We start from the raw sequence: 20,861 nt of genomic DNA on the forward strand, positions 1-20,861 counted from the left end.
GAGGTATATTGCTGCATAAGTAATGGAAGTTGACTATAGAAAAGTTAATGTCATCACGTTTATCATAAAGCTTGGATGTTAGATAACCATTAACATCTTTTTCCAGTAAAATATCTAAGTATGAAATAGATGTGTCAATCTCTGTGGTATACCTTTTATTTCAACTTATCAGGGACAAATTGTATCTAGAAATAACCATTTTAAATTGACAATATATCTAAATGTCGAGTTTAAAGCCACATGCAATAGATGTTTTCTTCTTTTCACGTAGAAGATTTTTAATTAAATTCTGGTTCAAATATATGAATACAAAATAGGTTTAATTAAATTCTGGGGCGAGGATGGTTATCATGGAAATTCCAACAGATTGTTGGAGGACCTTGTCTCCAAAAACCAAAGAGATATTGTCAATCAGAAACTCAAGCATCTTTTTATAAAATCAACTTCATAGTACTTGTGTTTACAATCAGATTGTCTTTAACAAAGAAATTTTGCAAATGGCCAATGACAAGGTTTGTAAATTTACGAGTTTCGTTTTTATTGAAAAGCTGTCAATGATATCAAAAAGCCTGAACTTTATTTTATCGTGGGGAACGGTTGTATATAAAGTTGAAAAAGTCGTAAGTTTTTATGCTGTTGATATTGGTAAAATTTTGTGATTTCAAATTTCCCATATGGTATAAGTTGGATTACCACTCGTAGAATCCAATTCTAGTTCATCTAAAATTCAATTTAATAATGAGCTTTTCAAACAAACACAAAGTTGTTAACAGTTCTATCAGCAAGGACCAGTACATACTGATCGTGTAATCTAAATTTTTTTTACTTCTGAATTAGTGAATGCATAAGAATTTTCATCCTTGAGTCAAATGGGGGTTGAATAGGTTTTTCCTACAAAATAATTCTTGTTACCAGAACCTGTTACTCTTAGTACGCAATGGCCAAAGGATTTTGCAAGATATTTTTGGGAAAAGTAGATGTGCAATATTAAGGGACTCCGACCCTCAGCCACCGAAGGACAACTCTTTAATTTATAATTTAATTCCAAAAGTCTTTAAATGAAGCGTTTTAAAGGAATTTGAAAATTAAATCTTTTCATTCAACAATTTTTATTATATACCTCTCAATGTGCTTCAAGGTTCTTTAAACTTCTCAGAAAGGTCTGTTTAAAAGTAGAAAATTTTATTAAAAAGCGTTTTTAATACCAATGTTTATTAACATGATATGAAATTAGAAGTAATTTATGGAGGTTTGCAAAGAACCTTGAAGCATATTGAGAGGCATATAAATGAAAATTGTTGCATGAAAAGACTTAATTTTCAAGCTTCATTTAAATACTTTTTGAATCAAATTATAAATTAAAGAGTTGTCCTTCCTGACTAGGGTTTGTAGTCCCTAAAGTTTCAAATGTTACCTATTTTTCGCCCTTAAGTTGAATACAGGGCGAAAACTATTTTATTTAAAAAAAAAACAAAAACAAGCTAAATCATCCTTAGAAATGTACATTTGTAATTGTTAGTGCCCTGTAGATGTGCAATAAGGTATTGGATTTTTTATTTTTGATATATGGACCAGGATCGAAAAAAGAAGTTCCTTTAACCAAAGAAACTCTCTTTTCCAGAACTCCTTTTACATTTTATACAGAAGCTATATAATCGTTGGAAGTTGATTGGTCGTTGCCTGGAATGTAAGGTTTCGGGATTTTTATTTTCAACATGGGCTAGTTGGGGATAAAAAAAGATGCACAAAAATCTGGTGCTGGATGCATTGTATCATTTGTGGTAAGAATACTTTAGGCTGTTTTTATCCTTATCCATCTGTCTGTCCATCTGTCACTATTTCTTCTTCCTCAAACCCTTCTTGCAATTTAAGCAGTAACCAATTCATCTTGCGGTGTGATATATGATAGTCAGTGTGTTTTAAGACTTTTTAAGACTTTTCAGTAACAACTACAATTTTAACAGAAATCTGGTTCCAAGAACTCCTCATACATTTGACACAGCCCAAAATCATCATTTGGAAGGTAAGTGAAACTTTCTTTTAGAATCAGAATTTATTTCATTACGATTTTTAACTTCAAACTGGTCAGGTATTCTTAAAATAAGAGGATCGTGTACCATACGATTACAAGTACTTGGGCAAGTTTGGCTCAGTTTGATACATGTAATATACTTTTCAAGCAAGTTATATAATACATTGTAGTTATTGTGGCTTCTTGGCTACCCAAAAAACAAGGAAGCTAGCTTACATTTAGGGGAAAACGTATGTGCAGGTTTTACTGTCTTATGACAGTATCTAGATCATACTATTGAAATGTTTACAAGTTCCTTCATATTCCTGGAAAGACTTTATCTGCACACAAATTATTTTAAAAATTAATTATAACAAGGAGAGGAAATAAGTGTTTTTAATTATCAGTATAAAAGACAATAATGATACAACTAGATTATAAAGATATAGTATGAACCAAAAGCTTTAAAAATTCAAAACTTGAACTTTCATATATTACAGTTCCTAAAATGACAATTTTATAATACTGATAGAAAAAGAGCATATAATAATTTCTCCAAATATGACAGGAAAATGCACCAGTTACAATCAACAACAAAATAAATCTTCAACAATCATATAAGTAAGTCTTTTTTTAGTATAAAATCACTATATTTAAATCATGAAATTGTGACTGTAAAATCCTTTTATCACAGTAATGAATTAATACTGACATTGTAGGCTAAGTCGTGCTCCATAACAGTATATAGCTGTGTAATATCTATACAAGATACAAAAATAACTAATCTACCAGAGGCAAAGTAAACATTTGTAAACATAAAAGTTTTAAAATTATTGCTTCTAACCATTCATAAGCCCACACCATCTTCATACTGTTTACTTTATGTAATGCCACAATCACGAAATTCATACAGCAATCATCACAATGCATATTGTTCAGCTAGAGTAATAGTAATTATAAAATTGCAGTTGCATTATCTAATTGCTAAGTGTTTATCAAAAAGATTTCATAAACAATAGATTTGCTGTTGTGTTACACTAAATTGTATTAAAAAAAACAAAACAAAATGAATGCCCCAATGTACATTTCTTCGTGTTGATCAGTAAGAAATGGAAATGGAATTTTCTGGAGAAAAACATAATTTTTCAACTCCAAATATTATGAATAACAGAAAATACATCATGTCTAGTTTTTTTTCCACCCACTGAAGTACAATCCTAAAACCACAGAAATGTGTACCATGAAATGCATGTACACACATAAGAATACCAACTTATAAATAAACATTCGACAATTCCTAAATTGTCAAAGCAAATTATACGTATGATCCTGGTTTAAAGATTACTTGGTCAAAGTCCTAGTAACAGTAATTTTAAAAAGTCTTTAATTCTTCACACTCACTAATAAATTGTTAATAGCGAAATTAAGATATTCATGCTCTGCAAAGGTTACCATTGTCCAAACCTAAACCAAGGTCATTTTGACAAGGTCAAAGTCAAATTTGTTGTCAAATGAAAATTTTTAATTTTACAGTCACATCTCTTTCCCCATAGCAATTTCAATCCTAGTTGTATTTTGCAATTTTTGTAAAATTGAGATAATATTCAAATATTTTTGTTTTTTAATTTAAAATGTACTTCCCTTAAGTTGAAAGCATTTCTATTAACTTCCTATAAATATACTATATTTTATAATACGAGGTATAAATATACAAAGAAATTGAATGTTTTCTTGAAACTCGACAACCTGATATTTAAAAAAAATTCTGATCTAAAGGACAAGGGTATAATACTGTAGATCACTCAATTTTTGCGACACCTTATTTTCGCGAGATAGTCATTGACTCTTGTTTAGCGAGACATAATTTTCACGAATTGTGGTTATTGCTCTATATAATCTTGAGGAATGCTATTATACGCGAGAATCAAATTTTCGCGAGCACACTGTCTCGCGTAATTACGCGAAAATAAAGTTCTCGCAAATATAATGTGATTTACAGTAATATGTATTTCCAAAAAGTAATAATTGCACAAAATTTTGTATTGCACAAATTTTGTTAATACAAATTACAGTGTACACAAGTTTCATCTAGATGCTATAATTTGATCTTTGTTGTTGTTGTTTTTCATCACATTTAACCAATGATTATTACATTGGTAAAACAAAGTCTTGGGTCGAAAAAGATTGTCAAACTAATTTTGAAGTGTTTCTTTTCTCAATACATTGATATCTTGTCATTTTTTTTAATCCTATTTTGATTTATTGGATCCTCACAGTGGAACACAGTGGATCATTTATAATTTTCTCATGAATTTCAATAAACAATGGAACATAAGTGACATAGTCTAGAAAATCCACATAGCCTTTGCCCTCTCTGTTGAACTTGCCCATTACCTAAAGGGGGAAAAAAGATGGAATAAATAACACACTGAAATAGAACTTGAAATATGCACATATCCTTTGCTGAAATTACAAGTTTCTGGAGAAATATTTATATTCACAGACTACTTACATAACTGGTCAGTTCGGGTGACAGACCCCCTGCAGTGAGCTCCACGGCCAGACTCGAGGCCAGGGCATTCCCAAAAGGAACGGAATCCCCCTCATCCAGCAACTGAAACAGCTCCTAAAAACCCCAAAATAAAATGTGTCAAAATCATTTATTAACTTGGATTTATTCAACTTATGTTCATCATTTTCAAAATTTTAAAAAGTTGGCTTAACTAACCTAATGGAATGTACATGTAATACTCGTATACTAGTAATATGTAAACAGTCATTAAAAAGGAAGGGGAAATTGCTTAATCGTTCAAACACTTCTTTGAAAGTGCAATATGAGGACACTTGCACTGGGCTCATGTTTTAATCAAGTAAGATGAGAAAATCACAATTTTTTAACTAAATTTTTTAGTGACAACACCTTAATACAGAAAGATATATGTTTCCAAGTGAAATATCAAGAAACAAGAGGCCCAGGGGCCACATCGCTCACCTGAGCACAACGGTTAGGAAAAAGCACATATCAGATCAGAACTGAAAGTTTACAGAGGTTTGGGGGAGGGGGGCTTGAATTTTAACCCCCCAGGGGGTCATGATTTGAACAAACTAGAATCAACACTACCTGAGGATTATTCCATATAAATATCACAAATCATGGCTTTGCAGTACTTGAGAAGAAAATGTTTAAAGATTTCCCTATTTATTCCTATGTAAAACTTTAATTTGCCATTTTGGCCCCACCCTACCCCGGGGGTCACGATTTGTACAAACTTAAATCTTCACTACCTGAGGATAATTTCATATGAGTTTCATCTTCCCTGTCTCAATGGTTCTTGAGAAGAAGATTTTAAAAGATTTTTCCTACATATTTCTATGTAAAACTTTGATCGGCCGTATTGACCCCACCCTACCCCCAGGGGTCATGATTTGAACAAACTTGAATCTACACTACCTGAGGATGATTCCACATGAGTTTCATCTTTCCTGGCCCAGTGGTTCTTGAGAAGATTTTTAAAGATTTTTCCCATATACTCCTATGTAGAACTTTGATCGGCCATTGTGGCCCCACCCTACCCCGGGGTCATGATTTGAACAAACTTGAATCGACAGTACCTGAGGATGATTTCACATCAGTTTCATCTTTCCTGGCTCAATGATTCTTGAGAAGAAGATTTTTAAAAATTTTTCCCACAGACTCCTATGTAAAACTTTTATCAGCTATTATGGCCCCATCCTATCCCCGGGGGTCATGATTTGAACAAATTTGAATCTACACTACCTGAGGATGATTCCATATGAGTTTCATCTTTCCTGGCCAAGTGGTTCTTGAGAAGAAGATTTTTAAAGATTTTTCCTTTATATTCCTATGTTAAACTTTGATAGGCCATTTTGGCCCCACCCTACCCCTGGGGGTCATGATTTGAACAAACTTGAATCTACACTACCTAAGGATGATTCCATGAGTTATATCTTTCCTGGCCCAGTGGTTCTTAAGAAGAAGATTTTTTAAAAACGCCATTAATTTTTCTCTAATTCATAATTATCTCCCCTTGGAAAAGGGTGTGGCCCTTCATTTGAACAAACTTAAATCCCCTTCACCTAAGGATACTTTGTGGCAAGTTTGGTTGAAATTGGCTCAGTGGTTCTTGAGAAGAAGATGAAAATGTAAAAAGTTTACGACAATGCCGACGCCGACGACGACAACGACAGATAACGGACAATTTTTGATCAGAAAAGCTCACTTGAGCCTTCGGCTCAGGTGAGCTAAAAAAAAAACATTTAAATTGAAAAACAAAGGTTTTTTCCCCAAAATATCATGGCTTCAGCACAGAAAGATGCAAAATTTTCCAGGAAAATAATTTGTAATGCAGAGAAATGATCCACCAACCTTTGACCTGTTCAATCTAACATCTAAAGATTCATAATCATTGCTCTGTCTTTTCCAGCCTTTTTCTTTGTTTAGAAGATCTCGAATAACAGGGCTAAAACAAGAAGGGAATAAAAATGAACTATTACTGCATTGGTGATTTATTTACATTGCATATATTTGTCTTTAAACAATTGCAAACTCATGGATAAAGTTATAAAAAAAAATTCCAAATTTTATCGTCTCTGTCCCAATATTTTTTATACTAAAACTTGAACTGTAAATATGATTTTTTTTTCTCCCAAAGAAAATTCAAACAGGAAAAAAGGAGAAATTAATGTCAAGGTCATTCTTCATTTCAGATAAATATTTCACTTTTAAAGAAATACTTCATGGAAAGATAGGGTACAAACAAACAGTGTCTATGTCATGAGCAGGGTTCTACATTGAGGAAGTCTCTACTTGACTAAAATTACTGTTTACATCATTGTGTCACAGTCAAGCTATGTACTCAGTATATATCCAGTATGTACACTTACTCCATGTGGGTGATCCTCTCTGATAAGGCTGCTATCACACAGAACAACTTAAAGTTTATCTTTCTCCTTCCTGTCAAATTCAGTATCTAGAAGAAAAAAGGGAACTCATGGTTAAAAAAGGTAATCTTAGGCCAAAAAAAATTAATCAATAGTTTCTTAGGCCCAAAAAAAATCAGAATGCAATGCGGCAGGCAGGCTTTTTTTTTTTTGAAGCAGGTTTAAGACCTTTTTTAAGCCATTTGTTCAATAAAATGATAATATCTACCAATTCTTAATTTTTGTTCTCTGAAATTGGTTATAATATGTATTCAACTTTAAATAATGTTACTCCAAACATTTATTTAAAAGTTAATTCATAAAATGTTGAAAATTTAGAAGAAATGTATTGTTTTTCCTCATAATTTCTAATAATTCTTAGCATTTATGAAAAGGGGAATAACTCGATTTTCTTTTTCAACTTGGAAAAATAGAAAATTGAGTTATTTCCCTTTTCAATAAAAATAATCAATGCGGCCGTTTTTGAACTGATGCGGCGGTGCCTGAGAAACTATTGATTAATTTTTTTTGGCCTTACCCCAAGTTTCAGAGAAAAACCATTGATTTAAGGTGAAGAAAACTATAACAAAAAAACTTTTCTGACTTAATAACATAACTGTACAAATCAGTTGTAATTATATGTTTATTTCACAAAAACATTGTCTAAAACTGTCCCTATAAGACTAATATCCCCTTAAATCCAAATGATCTATTTTACAATTCCAACACAATGGTACTGATCTTGTCCAAATGACCACAGTACATGGTCATTAAATACTGGATATATCCTCTAATCACATCCAACCTTTTGCTTTTGCTTTGAAAATATGGCCATGACTAAATTTTTAGATTTCTAAAACCCTGATCTTGACAAATACCCCCACCAATTAAGTCCATAAACATACTGAATATTGTGATTTCTGTATCTACCCTCCAGTTTGTATGTAGGGGTTGTAAAGATTCTCATTATAGAATACATAGTATCATATTTTTACAAGTATCCATACTCACATGGTACAGATAGCTAAATTCATTCTGTGACAACAAGTTGTGATTGACAATCTGCAGAGCTCCCTCAAGTTCCTCTTTATTCATTTCTACATCCTAAAAGATAAATCAACAAAATGTGTTTGTGAAACACTATGCCCCTGGTGGCAACAAAATCGAAAAAAGCTATTTTTATTGTATAGGTCACAGTAAAGGTCACAAGGTCATTGACCTTGGTTCATTTGAAAGAACGTAATAAGTGGAGTATGCATACCAAATATGAAGTCTCTATCTTTCATGGTTAAAAAATTATGGTGAAGGTTAAAGTTGACAACAGACAGACAGACAAACAGATAAAAAGACAAACAGACAGAAAAAAAAATTTATACGCCCCGATCTATCAATCCTGGGGCATAACAAGAAATTAGGTAAACATTTTACAAAGAACTGGATTTTAATTTAAACAGAGAGTCCAGGGTTGTGGTTAACCATTTACATCCTAGGAGCCATGTGGGCCCATTACTTTTCAAAGTTTAGGGTCCCACAATGTGATTTACGGGCCCACATACCTCATCAACAAAATAGTTGAAAACGCTGCTTTTCTTTGTATATATAACACTTTATTTTTCATAAATAAATAATAACATTCAAATTGAACACAGGTAAAATAATTTTACTTGCGGTTGTGCAGTACGTTTTTGGTTTTTTTCTTTACCCCATCAATATAAACCGCCACATTATTGGTTTCACTAGGGCATACATCTAGGTCATGCGAGTGCTTGTATCATATACAATTGTAATAGTTTGCACACGACACCAAAAGTCATGGTTAGCGTAGTGTTTGTTATGAAAAAAGGAAATGGATTTTAAAAATACAAGCAAAGCACGGTCATGTTCTGGGATCAAGACGTTCACCATGTGGGCGATCAAATTTTGATTTCTTCATCGCCCCACTTGAAATTTTAATCGCATTGGCGAGTGGGCGAGTGGTTAACCACAACCCTGGAGTCCAAAACATATCCACTTCAAGGCATAAGAAAGGACCAGCAACTCTAGTTGTCATCTGTCACACTTTCATTTCATCTAAAGGACTTTTTGCTTTTAAGGTACATTGTACACTTACTGGATCTGGGTGGAGCGTCTTATACAAAAAACTCTGTTGCCTTCGGAATTTCGGGGTTTATTGTTGTCATTCTGGGCCTCGAAAAAAAGCTCCATGCAGTACATTCCTATGATGTTCTTCTCACCTGAAAAATAACGTTCAGACAATGAGGGGAAAAAAAATGCAAAGAGAAATCAATTTAAAATATACAGAGTTACTGCTCTTACCTTCTAATTGAATCAATCTGTCCTCTATATTGGCTAGTTTTTCTGTACACCTTTCTATTTCACAGTTCAGCTGGTGTTGAGCAGGCTCTTTCATAAGCTTAAATAGAAGGTAAAAATACATATACATCAACAACTTTGGAGAAAGAAATGACTAGAAATATGTCCATAGGACATGAATGCCCCAGGATATATTAGTAAAACAACATGAAAATTTGTATAAAATTTGATCAGTTTGGTTCAAGTAGGGCTTATAGTTACTAGGGAATAAAAATGTAGGTCAGATCCAGCATCCGAAGCAAGACTGGTAGTGTCCATCCCTAGCTGCATCATCCATGCAAGTTTGATTCAGGTAGGGCTTATAGTTACTTGAGAATGAAAATATAGGTCAGATCCAGCATCCGAAGCAAGTCTGGTAGTGTCCATCCCTAGATGCATCATCCATGCAAGTTTGGTTCAGGTAGGGCTTATAGTTACTTGGGAATGAAAATATAGGGCAGATCCAGCATCCGAAGCAAGTCTGGTAGTGTGCATCCCTAGATGCATCATCCATGCAAGTTTGGTTCAGGTAGGGCTTATAGTTACTTGGGAATGAAAATATAGGTCAGATCCAGCATCTGAAGCAAGTCTGGTAGTGTCCATCCCTAGATGCATCATCCATGCAAGTTTGGTTCAGGTAGGGCTTATAGTTACTTGGGAATGAAAATATAGGTCAGATTCAGCATCCGAAGCAAGTCTGGTAGTGTCCATCCCTAGATGCATCATACATGAAAGTTTGGTTCAGGTAGGGCTTATAGTTACTTGGGAATGAAAATATAGGTCAGATCCAGCATCCGAAGCAAGTCTGGTAGTGTCCATCCCTAGATGCATCATCCATGCAAGTTTGGTTCAGGTAGGACTTACAGTTACTAGGGAATGAAATTATAGGTCAGATCCAGCATCTGAAGCAAGTCTGGTAATGTCCATCCCTAGATGCATCATCCATGCAAGTTTGGTTCAGGTAGGACTTATAGTTACTTGGGAATGAAAATATAGGTCAGATCCAGCATCTGAAGCAAGTCTGGTAGTGTCCATCCCTAGATGCATCATCCATGCAAGTTTGGTCCAAGTTGGGCTTATAGTTCCTTAGGAATGGACCTGCTCCAAAAACTCCAAAATCTGGTCACTCATCTGGAAAATGTAGGTCAGATCCAGCATCCGAAGCAAGTCTGGTAGTGTTCATCCCTAGATGCATCATCCTTGCAAGTTTGTATCCACTTGTGAAGTTTGATAACACCATCTTGAATGGTATGTTTAAAACTGAGCTAAACACTAATTTAAGAAAAATGAGGTCAAGGTCAAAGGAAAGGTCAAGGTAAAAAATGTTGATGCAGTTGCATAGCTCTCATCAGTATCTATCAGCATATGAAGTTTGATGAAAATATCTTGGATAGTTTCTTTGTAACTTAGCTTTGAACAGAGCTAAACGCAAAGTGTGACGGAAGGACAGAAGGACGGAAGATGGACATGACAAACACTATATGCCCCGGCCATATTCATGGCGGGGCATAAAAAGATCTTTTTCTCTCTTTGTATAATCACTGTATATTTGTACATGTATTAGTCATTTTAGAAGTTTTATGTTCATTCAGTCACAAAAATGAATGGTCATAGATACATGAATTTCAAACTGACAAACTGTGATGATGTGGATAATTGTTGGTTTACAGTATATGGCTGAACATTTGTCTCAAATAGTATATACATGTGCATGCAATCAAGTTTTGTAAATAGTGCTTAAAACTAAGTTATAAAGGCATTTTAAAAGACACACAAGTACGAGGGTTGTTCGAAAAGTTCGTGGACAACTGTCATATCTTTTTTATTTGACGTCATATGTTATCCAAATTTGGTAGAAATATTTTTACAATAAATCCAAATGATTTGTATTAATTTTTTTCAAAATATTACGATATACAAAACTTATCCAGATTTTAAAAATGCAAAAATCGGATCGCGGAGCAGGTCAAAATTTAGTCAGTTACAGACAATACACTAAATAATGTTTATAGTCAAATTATCTGTAAAATGAATCAAAATCGAAAAACAACTTAGAAATTCAACTTAAGAATTGTTACATCGATTCTTATACCAAATTATGGTTTAATATTTTGCTTTGTCAAAAAGAAATCAACTTGAGAAGATAGGTAGTCCTTATTGAAAACAACAAAAAATGATGACGTTTTAAAATATCACGGAGCAGCAGATAACGATGCAAATTTGTGTTTTACTCAGGGAAAATCCTGAATTAACTCTAAAAATGTTGAAGGAATCAAGAAAATATGTCTCAAACGAGTTACGCATGTGTGTACAATTAGTACTGGCAGTATTTGAGTGACAGGCTCTGTATCGGATAAGGATGATCTGTGAAGAAACGGTTTAACTGTAAAAATCTTAAGAAAACCTTAAAAAGTTGGAACGTCAAGGAAAGACATAGGCGCTTCAGAGTTGCTTATCCTGTGAAAGCAGAGTTAAGTAATAAAAGAAATTAAAACCTTAACAAAGGAAATTATACAACGAGATCAATTCTTAAAAAACAAATGTCAAGTATTAGAAAAGGGATTTAATGAATGGGCATTGGATTATACTGTATGAAATGTATAGGTCCTGGATAGTATTTTTGAGAAATTCTTGACACTATGTTTTGACGTTACATTGCCATTAAGGGTGCTCCGCGGGTACAAAACATGTCGAGTTTAAAATGAAATAAATTGATTTCTGTTAAATTGAATGGAATGAAACTTCACACATCAACAAAACAAATATTTTTACATATTATAATGTGCTTATTTTAAATTTCCAGTGAGTAATATAACGAAGATTGACATTGTCCAGGTACTTTTCGAACAACCCTCGTATATCATCCAATTGATGGAACCAACCTTTTTGAGCAGTTTGTCATCAATTCTACTGACAATGACGTCATCAGTGATGTCAGCACGAGACAAAATGACCTTGGCTGGAATTTCCTCCTGTTCTACCTTGTTCTTCTTTTTCTAAAAAATCCAAACATGAGGTCAATCAATCATACAATGGGATGCATAAGGCTTCACCTTAAAACGTAATTATTGCCAAGTCCTAGGGACATAATGTACTTTGATATATCAATAAATTCTTTAAATAAACAGCAAATTCATGACACATACACATTTTTCTCATTAAGTATGGCTACTGAATACATTCACAGGTGTTACATTAATCTGGTTTGGTAAATTTTAATTTTTTTATGAAATATTTGAAACAAAACACAAGAAATAATGGGACAATAAATCAATTCACTATATTTGTAATATTGAATCCCCAAAGACTTTGCTCCATGAAATACTCTACATGTATATCCATGCATGTACATAATCCAGGACTCATAAGAAAGGCGTATAATCTAAAATTTAGCCGATTTTATGCTAGAGATGATACCTTCTTCTTTTTGCTTTTTTTCTCTTTCTTCTTGAAATGGACAGATGTGATGTCAGGTACTAGTTTTCGTGCCCTCTCAGCTAACTGTTGAATTCTTTTTGCTGCAAAAATGAAATATTTTACTACCTTTTCATCTCCCTTCCCTAGCGAAGGGTTTCTGATATGCAACTCTCCTCATAATCCCTTGGCATATGGTGTTGATAGAACTTGTTTTTTTTTCTCAAGTTCTGATGGGATTCAGTACACCCGGTCGACCAATCAGCAATTGTTTTTTGTATATGACGATATTTGCGTTCCGGATACTTCTTGACTCTTTAATGTCGGAAATGAAAAATGCAAGTAAACAACGATCCTTAAGATAATATGCAATTCTATTAATAGCTATGGTGTCATCCAAAATCTTCTAAATATGTGATTAAGAATCTGTATTGAAGCTTCAGATTTGTGCTATAAATAATAAATAAACACAACACAATTATTGCTTCTTAATTATACTTGAAAAAAAAACCTTGTTTTAATTTTTTTAAACACACATCTTTATTTCTGTCGATGACGCAATCTGTGCGTACCTGATGGATTCAAAATCACGTGACAAAAACAATCCTGTCTTTTGACTTCACTGTATGCCAAGGGTTCATGAGGAGAGTAGCGTATCAGAAACCTTTGGCTAGTGAAGATGCCTTTTCATCATAATTTTAAAATAATACAAATATGCATAATATTTTGCCTAAAGAGAGTTTTTACATGAAAATTACGAATAAGAATGTTGTAATGATCACAGGAGCTTTAGGGCCAATTTATACCAATAAATAATAATTATTGTGAATATCTTTGAATTTGAAACTTTCCTAGTTGATTAAGACCCTTACATTCCAGAAGGTTAAGATCCTCAGCCAGTTGTCGATGTTTTCCGTCCAACATCTCCAGAGTATAACAGATCTTCTCCAGGTACTGCTCAGGTTCACTCAGTGCCTACAGTGGCAATGACAATATAGTCAAATCTTGTGAACCCATATTCAACAGAAATACAGTCAAATCTTGTTATGCCAAACACAATAGAAATACAGTCAAACATCGTTTTCTCAAACTTAACAGAAATACAGTCGATCCTTGTTATCTCAAAAGGAACAAAAATACAGTCAAACGTCATTATCTCAAACTTAACAGAAATTCAGTCAAACCTTATCTCAAACTCAGGGGAAATGCAGTCAAGTTCAACTATATCTTATGTTAAGTGGTCCACTTAGTTCCTATTATATCAATGTGATATGCCTATTTGACCTTTACTTACAGGTCGTGGTGGGTCCTGACCTCGACTTATCACCACGAGGTCATGGAACATGTTCAGTTCATGGTTTCCCCAGCTGGTCCCCTCTGTGACTGGCATCCCCGTGGTGGGGGAGAGGGGATGGGCCCGCTCATACCTCTCAGGCTGACTAGACACAACATTCTTGTAGATTCTCTCATAGTAAGGCAGCCTATCCTTGCTTTAAGGGAAGAAAAATTTTATACAACAAAATTACATAGATTTCTCACATTCAACATATGGGATTTATAATGTTTTCCTGTTTGTCAAAGCAATCAACTCAAAGCAATACAAGATGCATCTTTCATTTAAGTTAACAAGTATGGTGAAATTTTATGATTTTTTTTTTTTTTTGCATTAAGGTGAATATTCTTATAGTTTTTTTCACCTTATGATACAGTATTTAGCCAGGAAGTCCAAAGGATCCTTCATCTGTCGAATTTCCTCTGTTGTAACAGGTGCTTCTGCAGATGGAACTCTCTTCTTTGGAAGAGATTTCCTGTGGATTTCAAAGGAGTAAATGAGTATAAATTATAGAAAAGCAAACATATAGAACATAGTGAGTACTTTCTGGTAATTAGTGAAATCTTACATTTTGAGATGATGTATATGATAGATACTTATGCTAAAGATTTTTTTGAGGTGAAAATCCCTTTATGGAGCAAATACAGTGGTTAGTGTTGTATATCCATGAACTTTCTGAAAGAGTTGCCAATACATGTATTTCTAATTCTAGACCAAATAAGTTATTGATTAAAAAATCATACCTGCAAAAAATGAAAGTAACAAAACTTTATCTGAGGATATAAAGTACTTTTATTAAAGACTGTGACTTACTTTGTGATAGTTGGAGGTTTGCTTTTCTTTGGGGGAGGAGGCACGGCATCTTTAATTTGTGGCATAACCTGGATAGGCTCAAAGGGTTTCCGGTTGTCAAACTTGGGTTTCTTCTCCTGAAGAACAAAAAAGAGGTAGTCAACATCGAGATACAGAAAGGGAGAGAGAGAGAATTCAACCTTATCTGTCTGGGTGTCTTCATACCATATGCGTTATAACAATTTTTTAAGTACATACTTTTACCACTAAAACTAAAAGCAAGAAAAAATAAGTAGTAGCTGAACATTTATTTAGATCTTACATTGCATCTTTCATTAAAATATGCAACATTTCTAGGGGTTGTAATGGAATTATTTTTTTTTTTTTTTAAGGAGTTTACTTTTAATGAGAAAAAATTAGAACTATTTTTTACATTTTATGGATATATCAAATTTGTTGGATTTTTAAAAATCTTTTTCTAAGAGAACTGTTACTTAACAATTTTTTTTCCTATTTCAAGGATAGCTGTTATATCTCAACTAATTCTACCTTGATTCTAACAGAGCTGTTATATCTGACTCATTTATACCTTTTTCTCCTCCGTAATTTCAGGGAGGGGTGGTATGTCCACTGGGGGTAGATCTGGAATCTTTGGGGTGGGAGTGGGTACATGTTCAGGGGTAGGTTCTCTGGATTTAAGGGTGACCTGGACCTCTTCAACCACAGGTTCTGGAGACTTGGGAGTGAGGCTCTGTAGGAGTACAAACTCACTTTTCAATTTCAAAATTCAAATCTGATCATTTTGCAGAAACTTCAAAAAAATTACTTACATGTATTGACTTTTTTTTAATTATTCATTTTTAATTTTTTTTTTTTTAACAAAATATGAACATTCAATTAATGTATAATCCTGAAATAAATACAAAGTTTTGAATCTTTAGATCAATAAGACAATATTTTACTTGACAAAGCCTGTAATTAATTTTTTTCTGAAGAAGCCCCTTACCCTGACTGGAGATGGTAGTTTCTTCGGAACTTCCTTCCTGGTTTTCTTTGGGCGCTCTTTCTTGGGTTGTTCTACAATGGGTGTGGCTAATGAAGGCAAAGTTCCTTCATCTACTACCGTCCACCAGAGAAAAAGAAGCAGATTAACTAACCCACTACCAAGCAGTGCATGTGGACTAATTATAAATAAACTGTGTTCAGTTTAACTGAGTGGTTCAAAGTAATTCAAAAACACCAGTTAGTACGTCTACCCCTTATATATTACATGAAATATACATTGTTTACAATTGTATGCATTGTACTTAAGTATATACGAGGGGTTATCAAAAAGTTCGTGGACTGAGGTTATAAAATTAGTACTATGTAGTCTGTGCTTTCAAAATTTATATGGAACATTAAACAACACAAAATAAAGAAATGTTGAAAATTTTAGCCTGGTACGTTCATTATTTGCCAAATTATTATAAAATGAAAACGACAATATATGATCACCCGGCGCCGTCGTCGTTTATTTTCATGACGTCCGATAACGTCATTGTTTTTTCAATGTCCTCTTCTCCTACCTCATACACTTTTTTGATGAGATTCCCTGAAGCTGAGTAGGACTTAAACCCGCCTTGTTTATATGACTCTACAATGTCATGAACAGTGGCCTTCAATGAATATAATATTCCAGATGGATTAATATATTGGGAGAGATCCACGCTTGATTGTGCCGGCATATTTTGCTTTTGGGAGTTCAATATCTACAACACATGATCACCCATACCGAAAAAAGTTATAACTTAGTTATAACTTTTGTAACTAAAAAAAGTTACAAAAAAGTTATAACTAAGTTATCGGAGTTTGGAATGGCATGTTTTAAGTGAGGTATAATTTAGTTATAACTTAGTTACAAAAAAGTTATAACTTTTTCATAACTTTTCACCTTTTATTGAACATAAATACAACAAGTACATAAAAGTTATAAAAAAGTTATAACTACAAAAAGTTATACTTATTAAAAGTTACACAAAAAGTTATAAAATAGTTATAAAGTTATACTTTAGTTATACCCAAATAAACAGTGGAAAAGTTACAAAAAAGTTATACCCAAAAAAAGTTATGAAAAAGTTACAAAAAAGTTATACCCGGAAAAAGTTATACCCAGGAAAAGTTATAACTAGAAAAAGTTATACCTTTTATAAAGTTATGAAAAAGTTACAAAAAAGTTATACCCCAAGAAAGTTATGAAAAAGTTATAGAAAAGTTATACCTAAAAAAAAGTTATAACCGCAAAAAGTTATAACTATAAAAAGTTATACCTATTAATAAAAACTTTCGTAAAAGTTCCAGTGAAATTATACACTGTTAACCTGTTGTGGATTTACTCAGTTATAAGCTTTTAAAAAGCTACTCATTAAAATTTAAAAAAAAAAAAAATTTTTGAAATTTATACAAAAAAGATTATTTAAAACATATTAAAGGCAATAACAATTTTACCTAACAAACACGATAAAGATAGCTTGGTTTATTGTCAAATACAACTAAATGAATGCACATGCAATTGTTTTAAAAATTCAAGTGTACCTTATTTTACATCATGTCAACAGATTGAAATTTCTCTGGTTGTTTTAAAGAATACATTTTTAGCATATAGCAATTAGGGTCTTTGTAAAATTACCTAGCAAACTGCATTCTACTCTTGCTAATTGTATAAACAGACGTCACTAATTTTTAAATATTAACACCCTATTTATTTTTGATCTAGCTGTATTTCAAAAAAAAAAAGAAAGGTTCTATAAACAGTTATTTCAGTCACAGTTTCTAGCTGCATACCACCCTCCTTGCACAGGTATCCTTGCAGGTGTACAGTTGTTTATCTTTATTATTTGAAGATAGGCTGCACTGAAAGTTGGCTGAGTTAGCTGACAGACTTAGCCATCGTTTGACAGGCCGCACTGTTAGTAGACCAAGTTAGTTGAAGGACTTGGCCATCGTTTGACAGGCCGCACTGGTAGTAGACCAAGTTAGCTGACAGACTTAGCCATCGTTTGACAGGCCACACTGGTAGTAGGCCAAGTTAGTTGAAGGACTTGGCCATCGTTTGACAGGCCGCACTGGTAGTTGGTCAAGATAGTTGACGGACTTGGCCATCCCTTGACAGGTCGCATCTGTAGTTGGTCAAGTTAGTTGACGGACTTAAACGTCCCTTGACAAGCCGCACTGGTAGAAGGCCAAGTTAGTCAACAGTCTTAACCGTCCCTATATTGACAGGCCGTACTGGTAGTAAGCCGAGCTAGTTGACGAACTTGGCCATCTCTTGACATGCGGCACTGGTAGTAGGTTAAGTTAGTTGACGGACTTGACCATCCCTTGAAAATTAAGCCGCTCTGGTAGTAAGCCAATCTAGTTGATGGACTTGGTTGTTCAATGACAGGCCGCACTGGTAATAGGCCAAGTTAGTTGAAGGACTTGACAGGCTGCACTGGTAGTCAGCCGAGCTAGTTGATGGACTTGGTCATCCCTTGACAGGCCGCACTGGGTCAGCTGAGCTGGCCGAGGGACTTGGCTGGTGGACTGCGTCCCTCATTTTAGCTGGTCAGACGTCTTGGCTGGTGGGCAGTGTGACTGGTAGTCGGCTAAGTTTTCGTTGAAATATGCTTGCAATTTTAACCTTTTCTTCAATTCTGCAAAAAATTGTAAAGGTTCAAAATTTAGATTAAAGATATTTAGATAGTATTTTTCCAGCACTCATTTGCATATCAAATTGAAACACTCTTCCATATCAATTAATTCAAATTCATTAATTCATCCAAAACATGGAAAATACAAGACTAATTTAAGATCTATACTTACAGGAATCAGTTTTAGATTGAAAGATTTATTGAATTTTGAAAGGAAAAAAAAATTTACTTTACCTTAAACAAGTAATATTGTGAAGAATTTCATGTACTCCAGGGCAGGACAGATTCAGCTCATGGAAACATCATGTACCAATATTCTGCTTTATAAAAAAAAAAAAAATAATGTTAAATTACTCATTTCATAGCATTAATTAACACTGCAGCTAGATCATGTTATGATCATGCTGATGCGTATAAGGCTTCACAATATTTTAACAGTTCAGGGAATCTATAAACAATTGTGGGAATAAATATGACAAAGAACATATTTTATTAATATACTAAATGCTGAAAAATATTATGCGTTTCAAATACTTTCAATTTGTTTACTTCAGTCTGTCATTCGACATACCAATCAAAACAAACAAGAAATCTAAGATTCACACGCCTAGAATAGTGTTCATTCCCAATATTTCTTCTTTTTGGAATGTTATTCCAGAGGTACTAAGTCTACTTTACCAAAATCAATAAAATGTTAGCATAAATATCGCCTTACCAACTGGTTTTATCTCCTTTTTTTCTATCAACACTTTCAACATACAAACATTCAAATCGTCCATGGAAAAATCCGCGCTCTGTTATTGACCAATCATAGAACTCAAAAACGTCACGTGATCGAAAAGAAATAAAATAAATAATTCATTATTAATTTATTTTAAATGCAAATAAACCTAATTGTGTAATTTCAACCTTAAATTAAAAATATAAATACCAGTTGGTGTTAAAATTTTGAATTTATCTTAGTATCAACAAAACGGACATCGGAGGCCAGCGGCCGCCATATTTGCCGCCATTTTGAATTTAATATTTGTTTATTTGTGAAAATAACTATTATAACTGGGTTATTTAATTATGCAAACAATAAAATCTACATGTACTAGTCATCTGCTTAAATCTTAATATAAGTGGCAGTCTTTATTCACAACATCGTAATATCTGTTCAACATGAACATGCACATACTCTATGCTGCTGTTTATCTTTTTAGCCACCCATATTACGACTGATTTTCTGCAGATTTCAAACAACCTGTGTAGAATTGTACCATTCAGAGATTGTGTAATACCCAAGCTGAAATATTTACGATATGTTGGCCACAAAGGTCACCTAGTACAAACACCTGTCTCACAGAAAACAATAGGGAAATTTACACAGTTTTGCACACGAAGACTTCATGAGATTACATTTCATACTGTTTATATCTCTTGCAGTACATTTATATTTCCCCAGAATTATGAAATATATTCATTCCCAACTTCAGATGTAAGTGCATTATTATAATTTACAAGACAAATATTATGTCTCATCAGGGTCTCAATAAATACGTATTTTCTAAGAGAGAGAGAGAGAGAAGGAGAGAGAGAGAAATTAATTATTCTCAGCTTTAGTTGAAACTTACATGACAAATATCAATTTAAATAGACAATAATATTTATTACACACACATGACATGTACTGTGTACACACCTTCAAACACCACAGAGAGAGAGAGAGAGAGAGAGAGAGAGAGAATTTCTCATTTATAGATGTAATTCACAAGATTTTATTTCACATCCCTTCTGTTGAACTTGACATGGCTGTGGACAGCATGTTTACCGGTATTATGAATGAGAAGTCGATCACTGGTAGTAAACAATATTATTGTTCAGGAATTGACAAAGTTTTCTGCTGCAGTGTTTGAAAAAAAAAAAACATTTTGAACACAATCAAAATTCATTCAAATTAACACTTAGTTTATATGTTATTTTTGAAAAAAAAAAGTTGGTGTCAAGTAGTATCCATTAAATAACCCCCAAAACTTGTAAATTTATACTGGTAATGCTTGAAAATGGCTAAGTTCAGAAAAGTTATGTTTTAGTTATACATGAAAATGACAAAGTCCAGAAAAGTTATGTTTTAGTTATACATGAAAATGGCTAAGTCCAAAAAGTTACATTTTAGTTATTCATGAAAATGACAAAGTCCAGAAAAGTTATGTTTTAGTTACACATGAAAATGGCTAAGTCCAAAAAGTTACATTTTAGTTATACATGAAAATGACAAAGTCCCAAAAAGTTACATTTTAGTTATAACTTTTTTGTACCTCACAGGCTAGGTATAACTAAGTTATACTTTAGTTATAACTTAGTT

At 33.3% G+C, this 20,861-nt stretch overlaps 1 protein-coding gene and 1 long non-coding RNA gene across 2 annotated transcripts in view; both read right to left on the reverse strand.

Moving 5' to 3' along the window:
• Positions 1–4,236: 4,236 nt before the first annotated feature.
• Positions 4,237–20,861, reverse strand: part of LOC134252670 (uncharacterized) — a 55,108-nt gene continuing 38,483 nt past the window's right edge. Inside the window, 16 exon segments of the mRNA XM_062735160.1 lie at positions 4,237–4,405; positions 4,524–4,637; positions 6,399–6,492; positions 6,917–7,002; positions 7,964–8,056; positions 9,063–9,118; positions 9,121–9,186; positions 9,269–9,365; positions 12,187–12,300; positions 12,722–12,822; positions 13,591–13,693; positions 14,013–14,208; positions 14,416–14,526; positions 14,865–14,980; positions 15,433–15,594; positions 15,850–15,962. Coding sequence (XP_062591144.1) covers positions 4,271–4,405; positions 4,524–4,637; positions 6,399–6,492; positions 6,917–7,002; positions 7,964–8,056; positions 9,063–9,118; positions 9,121–9,186; positions 9,269–9,365; positions 12,187–12,300; positions 12,722–12,822; positions 13,591–13,693; positions 14,013–14,208; positions 14,416–14,526; positions 14,865–14,980; positions 15,433–15,594; positions 15,850–15,962 — 1,757 coding nt within the window. The 3' untranslated portion in view covers positions 4,237–4,270.
• LOC134252676 (uncharacterized) lies at positions 17,810–19,280 on the reverse strand. The gene is made up of 3 exons (XR_009989005.1): positions 19,230–19,280; positions 18,749–18,834; positions 17,810–18,517 (listed from the first exon to the last, which is right to left on the reverse strand). It is a non-coding gene; the product is annotated as an uncharacterized LOC134252676 (long non-coding RNA).

The sequence above is a fragment of the Saccostrea cucullata genome, unplaced genomic scaffold (genome assembly GCF_032062105.1).
Source record: "Saccostrea cucullata isolate Sc308-1 unplaced genomic scaffold, CSIRO_AGI_Scuc_v1 ctg99, whole genome shotgun sequence".
Taxonomy (NCBI): domain Eukaryota; kingdom Metazoa; phylum Mollusca; class Bivalvia; order Ostreida; family Ostreidae; genus Saccostrea; species Saccostrea cuccullata.